At 47.7% G+C, this 13,325-nt stretch overlaps 6 protein-coding genes across 6 annotated transcripts; 5 read left to right on the top strand and 1 right to left on the bottom strand.

Moving 5' to 3' along the window:
• Positions 1-579: 579 nt before the first annotated feature.
• On the top strand, positions 580-817 carry FPSE_07619 (uncharacterized protein; the record flags this gene model as incomplete). Its single annotated transcript, XM_009260737.1, has 2 exons — positions 580-742; positions 774-817. The coding sequence occupies 2 exons, from the start codon at positions 580-582 to the stop codon at positions 815-817; spliced, it is 207 nt and encodes a 68-aa protein (XP_009259012.1).
• Positions 818-1,172: 355 nt separating this feature from the next.
• Positions 1,173-2,429, top strand: FPSE_07618 (uncharacterized protein; the record flags this gene model as incomplete). The annotated part of the gene is made up of 3 exons (XM_009260736.1): positions 1,173-1,367; positions 1,425-1,906; positions 1,958-2,429. The coding sequence occupies 3 exons, from the start codon at positions 1,173-1,175 to the stop codon at positions 2,427-2,429; spliced, it is 1,149 nt and encodes a 382-aa protein (XP_009259011.1).
• Positions 2,430-3,608: 1,179 nt separating this feature from the next.
• FPSE_07617 (uncharacterized protein) lies at positions 3,609-4,737 on the bottom strand (the record flags this gene model as incomplete). The annotated part of the gene is made up of 2 exons (XM_009260735.1): positions 3,609-4,217; positions 4,273-4,737. 2 exons carry the CDS (start codon positions 4,735-4,737, stop codon positions 3,609-3,611), a joined length of 1,074 nt encoding a protein of 357 aa, XP_009259010.1.
• A 1,745-nt stretch (positions 4,738-6,482) lies between these two features.
• On the top strand, positions 6,483-7,700 carry FPSE_07616 (uncharacterized protein; the record flags this gene model as incomplete). The annotated part of the gene is made up of 1 exon (XM_009260734.1): positions 6,483-7,700. One exon carries the CDS (start codon positions 6,483-6,485, stop codon positions 7,698-7,700), a length of 1,218 nt encoding a protein of 405 aa, XP_009259009.1.
• Positions 7,701-8,393: 693 nt separating this feature from the next.
• FPSE_07615 (uncharacterized protein) lies at positions 8,394-10,718 on the top strand (the record flags this gene model as incomplete). Its single annotated transcript, XM_009260733.1, has 4 exons — positions 8,394-8,564; positions 8,921-8,996; positions 9,049-9,797; positions 9,849-10,718. 4 exons carry the CDS (start codon positions 8,394-8,396, stop codon positions 10,716-10,718), a joined length of 1,866 nt encoding a protein of 621 aa, XP_009259008.1.
• Positions 10,719-11,564: 846 nt separating this feature from the next.
• Positions 11,565-13,227, top strand: FPSE_07614 (uncharacterized protein; the record flags this gene model as incomplete). The annotated part of the gene is made up of 2 exons (XM_009260732.1): positions 11,565-12,725; positions 13,090-13,227. 2 exons carry the CDS (start codon positions 11,565-11,567, stop codon positions 13,225-13,227), a joined length of 1,299 nt encoding a protein of 432 aa, XP_009259007.1.
• Positions 13,228-13,325: the final 98 nt, after the last annotated feature.

Here is a 13,325-nt window from a genome sequence, read left to right as displayed (position 1 = left end):
TGTCTTACCTTTGCTTCAAACTCGCCTTGAAAGGCCACCCAATTAATTTTAGTCGCCCAGAACTTGAGCCGTTCGGGAAGACCGCCGTCATTTTTAGACGTCTTTTCTCTTCTCTCCGCAATGTCTGTTCTCCAGATGCCATTCTAGCTTCAACATTGTTTCGTTCCAGGACAATCTAACTTGTCAAACCTGCATTGTGCACCTAAGCTGATTCAAGAGTAGCCATCATCAATTGTTTGGGTCTTCCCGTATGATTCCATGCCACTAGTCAGACCCGGCACCTTGACCTTGGTATTATTAAACATCTCCGTTTCCAATGTTATGCTGCAGTTGCCGCCTCTTACCGAGTCAACAAAGTTCCAGCTCATCTCGAGGCACGAAACCAACAGCGTCTCTCTGGTAGTGGAGTAGATAGTTGATGAGACCTTTTGCTTTTTCGGTACCAAGCACCAGGCACAGGAACAGTTGTTCCTGATTCACAAAAGCGAAATAACCCTTGACCTCTGTTGACTCACGTGAATCGCGCGTGGCAACTCTCCATCAGCGTCGTATCTGGTGCCACTCAAACGGCGTCTCACCATGGCCAAGATCTATCCACTGCGGACCCGGTTGCTTACCCTGCCCGGGAAATCCTTGCTAGGTATTCCACCCGCGCCCGCGGATGCTCCAAGCCCGACTACTTCCAAGGGCTCTAACGACCAACGAGGAAGTGGCAACGAAATTGCGGCCAAGATGCGTAGTCGTACGTCTTCCAAGTTCTGATCCAAGCTTAGTTGGGACTAAATGGCCGTTTACACAGCACCAAGACCAAGGCTAATGCAGGTTCCTGGTTCCTGCTGTAGGTCCCTCCCCCTACCCATCATATGTATTCTGTAATACAGGGCTATGGCGTCCATTCGCTCCGGGGGGTAAGCAAAGCCAAGAGGCTAGAAGGGGGGAGCCGAAGCCCATATGATCGACAGGACATTTTTCTGCTTTGTTCCGAACGCCATCTTTCCTTCTTTTACCACCCTATGAATAATATAAGGTAACAATGGGGAACCTCTGAATTTTCCAATCTCTTGATATCCGTTTGATGTGAATTTTCCCCATACCCGGCGCCTCTTTGTTTCGTTCTGGGTTTGTTTGGTCTGCGCTTTTCTGCTCAACAGTCACATCCTTTTCTGCCCATCATGTCGGCGGTGCAGATGGGTCCCGTGGACTCCTCAGTCCAGGTTCCTATGCCAATATTGGGCTTTGTCAAAGCTGAACTCGCCATCAACTGTTTCATTGTGCTTTTGGTCCTCGCTGTTGTCGGATTGCGGGTTGTTGGACGACTGGCCGGACCCGGTCTTGGATGGGACGATGGTTTTGTCATCTTCGCAACGGTATGTGACCAAGCATCAATCGATAGCTGTGTGTAACAATCACTGACAATAATGCAGCCTCTTGGTGTGGCAATGCTTTGCTGTCAAGGACTCTTCGCGCCTGCTGGAAACGGATACTCACTACCAGAAAATCCCGAACTCATCGCAAACGTTCCATTCATCCTCAAGTTGACATTCTGCATGCAAGTCATCTATGTCACCCTCCTCGCCGCCGTCAAAGCAAGCATGCTTTCCTTCTTCATCCGCGTCTTTCCTACACCTTTCATGCAAAAGGCTTCCAAGGCCGCTCTCGGCTTTGTTGCCATGTGGCTTATTGCCTTCCTCGGATCCTGCATCTTCCTGTGTATCCCAGTTCAGAACCAATGGGAGTCCCCATTGCAGTGCCAAGGAGCATACATGCCAATGATTCAGTCGCTGATTACTACCAATGCTGTTGGAGATTTGATCATCATGGCCCTTCCCATGCACAGTGTTTGGGGCTTGAAGACAAGACGTGCTGAGAAGATCGGTATCACCTCTTGCTTCGCTCTCGGTCTTGCGTAAGTTACTATCTTTGTAATGTCTTTCGTATCAAGTGCTAACCGAACCAGATGTGTTGTGTGCGCCGTCTTCCGACTGATCTATATCTCTACCGTCGATCTCAACACCAATATTACAGGCACCATGCCTACTACCGTCTTCCTCTTTATCCTCGAGCCCAATCTGGCCATCCTCTGTGTCAGCATTCCCATGCTGCGACCTTTTTACGCCAAATACAAGAAGCGAATGGGCGGATCCCGACTCGACGAATATTCCAACTCGAGGAGCACCGGATTTCGAGACATGAGCCGAACAGGGGCTAGCAGTGCTGTCGCCCCTGAAGCCGTTCGCGACCCCAACCTATCAACATGGGAAATGGACGACTACCGTCCGCAGGACAAGATCCAGCACGGATACAGTGTCTCAGGATTCCCCGACGAGTCAGGATCAGAGAAGAACCTGACTGTCGGTTCATCCGAGGCTCCAAAGGGCGAGATCAGCGTCGAGACTAAGTGGACGGTGACGCACTCCACCCGCAAATAGGGAGAGAATTGTATTGGAGTATAACGATACCATATAGCATTTTAGTCTACTTAGCCGAGGCCTTACCTCAAATCATCTTAAAATAATATCTTCTTCTAGTCAATACTACAAAATTACCTATTAGACACAGAATCAGACCCTGACAGCGATGCAACTAACTGACTTGAACAACTAAAGAGATACCCAGTACATCCGATACCTATCGCCCATCGAGTATAACCCTACTAGAGCTTCAGTGCTACCATCTATCGTGAGCCGCTATCACGATGGATGCAGATCTAGTCATGTCCGAGCATCGTAGGCGCAGCTTCCATGTCAAAAAAAAAAACGCCATTTCCGCATCCCTGAGCCTCGTGGTATAAGTCATTAGAGTAAACGCCCCTCCCATCATCATCTGCATCCACTGATCTCCTGCAGTGATGAGAGTCATGTCGATCCAGAATCCTATGCGCCTCATTTTTTACTGTTTTTGTCATAAATATGATATATCACAAAAAGAAAAGCAAAATTAATCTACCCAATCCCCATTTTCTGCACTACCCATCAGTCATTGCTGGGCATCAAGTGATGATCAGCTGGGTGCGGAATAAGCGCTATTATTTACTTATTTCAGCCGCACCCACGCACGCGGTATTTCCTTCTTGCTCCCCGCCGGCTGTCTAGTACGACGCTCCCGCGTGGCGTGTTGTATCCGCTCGGTTGCTCAAGCGAGCAGACGATACGGCCCAGAAGTCTCAGCTGAATCAAGACTCGAATGATGAGTTTTACGACCAGAAAGGTGGCACTCAAAGTGGGCGAAACAATAATAATGGGTAGTCATCGGCCTGTTTTATTGAAGCGTATATCCGTAAATCGTGATTGTCATTCCCAACTTTCGTAACTCCGTCGCAACATATTAAAAACTCCGTCCCTAGACTCATGCAAATGAGCTTCACTGAGATCCAGCTTTCTTAGTTCGATCGTGCCTTCATTTCTTGCCCCGTGGCCCGGAATGCATCTCCCCCTAAACAATATCTATCCGCCGCCAAGGAATAGTATCTCGGTAAAATATCCGTCGTCTTTAGCTTACCCTGATCCATATATTGATAGTGCGCGGCCAATGCGTTACCCTGTATTATAACAGCTGGATAATATGTTAGTCATAATACTGCAATTCAGCCGGATAGATTTGCTCAGGGGTTACTTACGACGTCGAAGCTTCTTGGGGAGCTCAAGCACAATCATATCCTCGTCGCCTTTGTCCTTTGGCCAGTTCTCAGGGTCTGTATCGAGTATGTCGTCGCTGTAAATGCACATGAAGTTGATGCGGATGCGATCATCATACATGACCCAAGGCTTCTCAAACTTGTACAGATCCAGTTGGTTCTTCTCGATGTTCTCAAACAGGGACATGTGCATCTGTGAAGCGATGGCCCAATTCTTGTAACTGTCGCCCCAAATGTCGTACTTGAGCTCAGCAGCAGGTGTTTGGTATAAAACATTATCGTCAGGCACTCTAAGCCATCTGTGGTTCTCCCATGGAGGAGGTTCCTTGTTGAGCTCCCACTTGAACTTCTTCGGCCCCTCCCAAGCAGGGTGCCCCGATGGCTTCCAGTAATCACCTTCGCTTGTGATGTTAATATCGAGTGGCTCGAAGCGTTCGGGGAAGTACGGGTGTATGGCACCCATTCGCATGTGGAAGAAGCCTAAAGGGGGGTTGTTGATGATGTTACCCGAAACGACAAAGTCATTTGGGTTTTGGATCTTGCGTGTGACCATGTTGGGGATAGCGTCGTCGTCAATCCAGACCTGAGAGACAAAGATTAGCATTAAGCGAAACAAGACATTTGGTGTTGCGACGTACAACATCGTCATCAATCTTGACGTAGTACTTTCCACGGTCCAGCAGTTTCCAAATGTGCTTATAAGTATATGTCGCTACCATCTCGTCAGGGTGAATCTTCTTGTAGCGTGGGTTAGAAGCCATGAGTTCTTCCAGGTATCGCAAGTCGTCATTCTTGTCAGTGTTGACAACCCAGAGCACTTCGTCTAGCCACCCTCCGTTGTCAACCATGTTGCGCTCAATGTAGCACTTCATGGTCTCGACTCGGCTCCGACGACCGTAGAAGACCAAGGCGCTGATTGTGACATTCTCCGGCTTGGTAGGTGATGTTTGTCTCAATGATGGGCTTGTGAATTCTTGGGTGTAGGTGAAAGCTGGTAGGTTGTAGGTATAGGTGAGGAAGCTGATTATGTAGAACAAGAAACAGAGCGTTATAATGAGGCGAATTTGTTTCTTGCCCTCTTGAAGTCGTCCGAGGAGTGTCATTGTGAACCACGAAGAAGGAGAATGGGGTGAAATTCGAGGAGAGTTTTGGTACTCTGTTGTCCTTAATACCTGATGAAAGAAATGTTAGTGTACTGGTTCCACATTGAGCTGGTCTCGAGCTGTGCAACACAATCAAGTGGTGTTTGTCAACCGTGCATACTCACATTTGCCTTGACCCAGCTGCGCAATGAATTAAACCTGACAAGACAAAAGGATTCTTGGTGTGATAATGCCGGGGTTTGGCATGTTCTTTATCTGTCTGAGAAGCTGAAGTCTGGGTCGGTATCCGGCTCTGGTCTAGAAGGCCACGCATGCTGGCTGGCGATAATGGAGGCTTGAGCATTTACATTCGCCATGGCTAGAACTGAGCGCCTCTAATTTAAGCTTCTCGTTACATCCGCTTTAACAAGACACTAATACATATTCGATTTGAAAGGTTCTAGGCAGCTGAAGCTCGTGTTGCCCATCTTGCAACGTCTGCCTCCCAGCTTGATCCTGCCACAAGGGAATTGAATTGAGTTTACTGTTACTTCTATCCACAAAGACAACGGCACATTGCGATTTCTCACGAAACTCAGAACGTCGTACAAAATACCCAGTGACTGGTTCTTTTGAGTTGATTTCCAGATTCCGCTCAAAACCAACCTGAAAGCACTGGAATGCAGTCAAACGCTATTGCGCCTCGTTGTGGTAGCATAAGGTTAGACAAGAGTCTGGTTCCGCGCAGATTAACGCCACTCGCGTGAGTGTCAGAAAAGGCACGCCACGTTCTCCCCAGACCTGGAAATCGAAAGGCTTTGATAGGCGAGTTTATCTGCTGAGTGCCAAGCCACGTTACAAAACGGGTTGATGAAGCTTGATCGACACAACGAGATGCTGTGCTAAGATCTGACAGGTAGATGGGCACACCGGAAGAGGCAGACGGCTTTTCCGTCTTGCAGCGAACTGGAACCCGGTAGACCATGAATCTAGATTAACACAGATAAGAATCTCAGCTGCTTGGATCTAGCAACAATGTTGGATCGGCAAGCTGGAGAGCGAGGGGGAAAGTCGGAATTAGACTTCAAACATCGCGTGGCACCATCAAATGTCGGATCAGCGATCTTCTAATCTCAGAGAAATGATAGGAGTCATTAGGCTTGTTATGATAGATACCATTGCGTCCCTCTCCAAATTCTTCCAATTGTTTGCTAAATTGCACGAGTCTACCCTGTGGTACATCCCATGCTGCACGTTAAGGCCCTAGTGAATGAGCTAGTACGCACAAAAAGAAAGGCATGATAAAGATTCATGACGTGTGTCTTGTTCAGATAAGAGGCAGACATCCACCATGAGCAAAAAAATAAACTCGGTCAAAGTTCCAGGGTATCAGTCGACGCAGGCCTGATTCGAACAGACGCCTCCGAGGAGAATAGATTTCTAGTCTATCGCATTAGACCACTCTGCCACTGCGCCTTGATGCTGATGGATCGATAGGGAATGGAGTAACCCAAAAACCTATATCCTCTACTTGACAGGAGTGTTTTAAATGCTGACCCGCTGATTTTTCCACTTTAGCTGCCTAATGTGAGGACTCCAATTGCCGATTGCTGACAGTCACACATTAAATACCACAAAGCCCCGTATCACATCCACAGCAACTGGACTCGTAGTACAGACTTTGTCATCGGAACCCGATTCATCGATCGCTCACCTGCTTCTCTCCTCTTACCATAACGTGCTAGAAAAGTCGACTTCATATTATCATGTCAACTCGAGACGTCACAGAAGAGCTCTCCGGTCTGCAACTATCCTCGCCGGACTCTACCATAGCCTGGCATCGGTTGGAAACTCAGGTCCAGAATGTCAAGCTCACAGGGAGACTCATCATTGTCGGCGATGTGCATGGCCATCTTCCTGAGCTGAAGAACCTGTTGCAAAAGGTCTCTTACGACAAGAAGAATGGCGACCAGCTCATTTTCGTCGGCGATTTGATCAACAAAGGCCCCGATAGCCCTGGCGTCGTTCAGCTAGCGATGGATTATGATGCTCTCGCGATACGAGGGAATAACGAAGACCGCGTACTCGCTGCCTACAGCGCAATAAAGCGAGGTCAGGACTCGAAGCTCGTTGAAAAATGGAAGCAATTAGCTCTGGAGGCGGAAGAGGGCCAGAAAGTTGAGAAGAGCGATGCTGAGCCATCGAGTACTACTGCGCCTAAAGATGAGCTCAGATCGGTATCCCGAGAAGACCTGAAACCTTACATGGCTGCAAGCGACTTTACAACTGCAGCTAACCTTTCTGAAGAGCAAATTACATGGTTGGTTTCTCGGCCGCTGATCCTACGCATAAAGCTGCCAAGGGAAGCTGCAAAGTCGCCGTGGAATGCTGGCACTCTCATCGTTGCGCACGGCGGCTTGGTCCCTCATGTTTCTCTCGACGAACAAGATCCTTGGGCAGTTATGAACATGCGCAGTCTTGTCTACCCTGATGCTGAAGGCAGTGTCTCGGGAGCTGTTAAAGCTGATATGATCAAGGGAGCCAAGAGCCGCGTGCGGCGATATGCAGCTTTCCAGGAGGCTTCAGACGAAGAGGTTCAAGCTGAGCTGGCCAAGTATGCTGACATTGTCAAGAATGGAGAATGCTTCAGCGGAGAACAGAAGGACGGAGTGATTGGATTACCTTTGGAATGTCGTGATGCCGATTGGTGGATTGATGCTTGGAACCGGTGGCAGAACTCTATTGAGGACCATGAGCAGCGAAGTATTGTTGTTTATGGCCATGATGCGAGAGTTGGATTGCAGGTCGGCTCTGGAGATCCCCAAGTTGCGAGGTATACCTTTGGTCTTGATTCTGGCTGTGTATACGGAAGAAACTTGACAGCCATGGTTGTCGACAAGAGTACAGATGGTGGCTTGTCACATGAGATAATCCAAGTTGATGCGGTCAAGAAAGCTGAGGACAAGGTAGAGGGTTCAGTTTGAAGGTTAATATAAAATAGAGGATCAGTAGGGAAGCCAAGAACATTGTTGGCGGTCGTATTGATTGCTTCTTGGTATCATTATCTGCTTCAAATGACCATTGACTTCGCACTATCCTCTATCATCTTTCAGCCATTATAAACATGAATACCTTATAATTCAAACCACAAAATAACTGTGCTGTATTACGATCTACCTACGTAGTATCGAGTCGGATTAATTCTGAAGTGATATGTAATGCTCCGGTTTTGTTCCGATTTCACGCCCTACATGCAGCGGTGACTGTCCTGTTTTACTAGCACTAACTGCATTGATCGCTAAGCTTGATTGCAACCTCCCACCATCTGACACAGCGAAACCAGAGATACGACCATCAAGAAGAAGAAAGGACTTGAAATACATGAAAGATGTGTCATTGAATGCAATGGCAAGTTAATTGCAGCAACATTGGAGATTGTAAACGATGTTGACAACACAACATAAGTACAATTGAAATGGGATTCCTACAGCGTCCGAATACAGACTAGCCTTGATAGTATTGCTGAATCGCGCCCTACAACAAAGACACGAGAATATTAAGTAAAGCTGGAAAGCATGTTTGAAAGATAATGTCTGTGCCGTAGTTGTAGCCTTTGACTATAAAACACGGCGTCCTCGGCCACTCTTGTGTTCATCTGTCTTGTCTAACCCTTTGGCATGTCTTCTAATGGAACCATTGCCTCTAATGACATCGATATCACTCCGAATCATGCATTGATAGATAGTATCACTGTCATTGGGAGGGCTTATCTCCATCGCCAACTGACGATGTCATTCACTGGTTGTGTTACCACACCAAGATTCACAGTGTCATCCATCACTCAGCAAGTACGTACATGCTCGCAAAATGAGAGAGGATGATGTCCACTGGAGGACAGGTAATATGATTGCTAAGGTACTGAAAGTGCCGATCTTATCAGAGCGACGGTTGTCGGGATTTGAGCAATGGATTTCCCCATATCAATCTTCCTTCGGCAAATTGATCGATTCGCCTACCTGCTCTCTGGTCGGTGGAATTCCAGACCGCGGTGAGTGGGGGGTTCGTTAGTCTTACTCCGATTCCGGAAAGTCCGTCACACTCGGACTTGTGAGTCTTGAGAAAGGCGTCTTACCCTAATCCCGATCAACTGCTCAATAACGACTTGAATCCTTCATGGACACAATCAACCATCTTGATGCCACAGCCTCAAACGTCACTCTTGGAATCGATGGCACAAGACGCGACGACACGGGATCCTTCGGATGACCTTGACGGAGATAGTAAGCCCATCGTCAGCTTTGGGTTGAAAGCTTACTGATTCGTAATCAACAGTCTTGACCTTCTCAGAACTCGATTTTGCAAGACTAGGACTTGTGAATAAAGAGTCGAGCCAACAATTCTCACCCGATTTCAGCCTTTCAACACAGGAATACCCATTCCCTACACATAACGATGTCTTTGCTCCAGAGCAAAACTTCTTCACAGACGACTTTCCTCTAGATCTAACGGCAAATACACATAATGAACTGTGGCTCGATCCGGAATTAAGTCTTCAATCATGGCAAACAACTCCGCCAATGCAACCAGACAATGGCCGAGATATCTCACCGCTTAATACAACTCATGGTACCATCGGGACGCCTTCGCTGGCCAGCCCCTCATTTGATCAAGCCTTTGCAGGCCTTTCGCCACTAGAAAGTCAGCACAACAGCCTCCCACGACGCAGGAGTCAATATTTCAGAAGCCAATTACAAGGCACCCCAAGCGAGCCTGTTTCGATTCCCCGATCAAGCGTCCGGCGCGACAGTAATCGCAACCCCATGCAGAGATGGCAAAATTCGCCACCTGAAGCCGAGCCAGCCTCGTTATCCGCTATAGCCGATGCCCTTGAGAAAACACCACTGCGAAAACGGTCGTCAGCTGGAAGTTTGGGCAGTCGTAGGGTTGCAAGTCGCGCAGGATCCATCACAAGTTTTGGAAGCGTAACGAGTTGCTCAACTGCTTCTGTTGGATCACCGCATTCTACCGCACGACGGGGAAGAGTCGCCAAATCGAAACGTGTGTCTGCTAACAAGGGCAAGGTAAGCGAGAAGAGACGATTTCCCTGTACATTTTGTTGCGACAGTTTCAAGAGCAAGTACGATTGGGCACGACATGAGAGGTCGCTTCATCTAGATCTACAAGGTTGGCGATGTACACCTTTCGGAGGGACGGTCATATCTCCAGATACAGGACGAAGTCATTGTGCATATTGCAGTCAACTCGATCCAAGTGCAGACCATCTCGAAACTCATAACCACGCCGGCTGTCAGAACGACGATAAACCGCATATTTTCCGTCGCAAAGATCATCTCGTTCAACATCTACGACTAGTCCACCACGTCAAGACACTACCCATCATTGATGCATGGAAAGTCGAAGGGCCGCCGATAAAATCGAGGTGCGGGATCTGCGATATTCGAATGGAAACTTGGCAAGAACGAGTGGAACATCTGGCCAAACATTTCCGCAGGGGTGATACGATGGAAGCCTGGAGGGGCGAGCACGATTTCGAGCCGCATGTCAGTGCAAGAGTGACGAATGCTCTGGCACCGTATATAATTGCAGCAGAAGAACGAGCCCCGGTACCGTTTTCTGCCACTGACCCGAGCTCGAGGGATCATTTCCATCAGATTGTGAAGAATGCTGGGGCTGAAGTTGAAGCAGCGAAACAAGTTGATGGGGAAATGCCGGTCTCCCCAGAGACATCACCTCTACCCCAACAGCCCGTTGCCGCAGATATCAGCTCAATGTCTTTTCCAGAATTTCTGGTACATCATTTAGGACGCTATGCACAACAGCAGATGAGTCTCGGTATCATGCCGACGGATGAGATGTTCCAGATAGAGGCGAGGAGGCTTGTTTATAATACTATGGACCCGTGGGATCAGACGTTGGCAGACAACAAAGATTGGCTTTCATATTTTCGAAATTGTTATCTTGGCGGTTCTTCTAGCGGATAGAAAAATATGGGATGAGGACTGGGGGTATGGAAATGTTACGAGAACTATGACAATAACTTCAGTATGAATATTTAATGGCGCCATATACACCAAGTCGGATTGAGAATCCGAATCAACGATAAGATTGGCTTAGCGGAATACATTCAAGAATTTATGTTTGTCAAACTACAATACGAATATGACTCAAAATTGTGGTAGATGATGGTCTGCATCTCATTCTGCAGGCCCGGGTTTGTAGACTGGGGCAAACCCATCATTCGGCACAATGTCACCAGCTGACAAGCTCTTAGAAAATAGGCAATTGAGGCGAAGAATAAAATCTTGTGACTACTACATGGTGGCTTTCGGTTCTTATGATAGATCTATGATACTTCATCTCTGAACGGAATCCAACCCGAGAAGTGTCAACGTCAGCGCATCGGACCCGAGATTCTTGATCCGAAGGGTATTCAAGCCGAAACGACAACTCAAATTTTCCTAAGAATAGCCCCAGTCAAACACACCTTATTTCCAAAGTGGCAACTCCGCTAGACCCATCGTCTCCATCGCGGACGTTAAAAAGGTAACCCGAAGCGAACGTTTCCACAATAAAATTGTGATCACACCGACTGAGGAAGAGATTATGCAGTCTAGAAAGATAAGCTTAAATATATAATATGAGTCGTAGCAGCAGTTTCTGGACGTGACATGTTGTAAATAAGTATCGATCATAAACTTGGTGATGATGAAGATTCCCCTGTACGCCACCGCCGGTGTTGCGACATCTTGTGTTGCGTTCCTCTTTGGGTATGTGCGCCATCCTTATCATGAAGATACTTGATAGGTTCTAATCGTCTGTTGATCAGAATGGACACTGGGAGCATTGGTCCCATCACCACCATGTCCTCTTTCAAAAACACCTTTGGAGATTTCTCGGCTACAATCCACGGTGTTATCGTCTCCACGATTCTTATCCCTGGAGCTTTGACAGCCCTTGTTGCTGGTGCTCTGGCGCATCGCTTCGGACATGTCAGACTCATCGCCATAGGCTCTATCATTTTTGGCATTGGTGCCGCTATCGAATGTGGTGCGCCCTACCTCGGCGTCTTCATCTTTGGCAGACTTATAAAAGGCATTGGCGAAGGCCTCTTTTTGAGTAATGTCTATGTCCAAGTCTCAGAAATGTCGCCATCTCGTGTGAGAGGCATCATGACTGCGTTACCGCAATTCCTTATCACTTCTGGTATTGTGACTGGTTACTTCACATGCTATGGGACATCACGATTGGGCGAATCTTCTGTCACTTGGCGTCTACCATTGGCAATCGTTGCTTTTCTCGGAGTCCTTTTCTCTATGGTGGCTTTCATTGTTCCACCTTCTCCAAGATGGCTTCTTTCGAAAGGACGGATGGAAGAAGCAAGACTTGTATGCAGACAACTCGGGATCGATGAGGTCGAGGAAAAAGAACTCCTCGCTCAAGATTACGACGCACCTGTTGGTCTGAATGGCGAAACAACGCTCTGGCAAGACATTCAGAATACCTTCAAAGATTTTAGATGCGCATTCTCAGCACCTTACCGAGCTCGAACAGGCTTTGCATGTTTTCTCATGGGAATGCAGCAGTTCAGCGGTATTGACGGAGTTTTATACTACGCTCCCATTTTGTTCACACAAGCTGGTCTCAGCGGCGAAAAGGCTTCCTTCCTAGCATCCGGCATCTCGGCTGTTGTGATTCTCGCTGCTACGCTTCCGGCAACCATATTCGCGGATAGATGGGGCAGACGCATGCAGAGTATTCTCGGCGGTGTATTGATCGTTGGTCTGATGGTGATTATGGGTTCACTTTACGCAGCTGGACAAGTCCACCCTGATCATGGCCCTGGACGATGGGTTGTTATTGTCTGCATCTATCTGTTCGCTATTGCGTTTAGCTTCACATGGGCTATCGGGTTTCGAACATGGGTTGTGGAAAGTATGCCGAGGCGGACGAGGAGCAGTGCCTCGAGTCTCGCGCAGAGTTCAAACTGGGTAAGTGAAAAGTTCTACCACTATCTTGCGAGAATCGTTACTGACGGTGTTCTTCTCAGACTGCCAATTACATCGTGGCCTTGGTGACCCCTGTGCTGCTCGACAAGTCGTCATTTGGCGCATACTATTTGTTTGCAGGTTGCAGTTTGGCGACTACAGTTATGGTGATTCTGTTTATGGGTGAGACGAAAGGTCGCAGCTTGGAGGAGATTGAGAAGAGACATGGGGATAGGAAAGAGAAGAGCTTTCCATTTAATTTGTAAAGGGTAAAGACATAGCGATCAACGAGTAACATGCATCGGTATATCAATCTACAATGTTCTCTTGACCACACTCATAAGTATCTAATACTCTTAACTAACAGTATCCTGTTCCAGAAACTTCATTGCCAAGTAATATGCTGCACCATACTGGCCAGATTGTCAAGATGGTGCACGCTCGCGGGTCGAGAAAAGAGACACCACCAGAACTTGTTGCAGGCCACTCTGAGTACATGGGCTAAAGTAAATGGGCAACCTTTAACAAGCGGGTTTAGCTCAGTTGGGAGAGCGTCAGACTGAAGTCAAACTTCAATCATTACGATATCTGAAGGTCATGTGT

This window comes from Fusarium pseudograminearum, chromosome 2 (assembly GCF_000303195.2).
Source record: "Fusarium pseudograminearum CS3096 chromosome 2, whole genome shotgun sequence".
Classification (NCBI taxonomy): Eukaryota; Fungi; Ascomycota; class Sordariomycetes; order Hypocreales; family Nectriaceae; genus Fusarium; species Fusarium pseudograminearum.
This window is presented reverse-complemented; position numbering and strand designations above follow the sequence as displayed.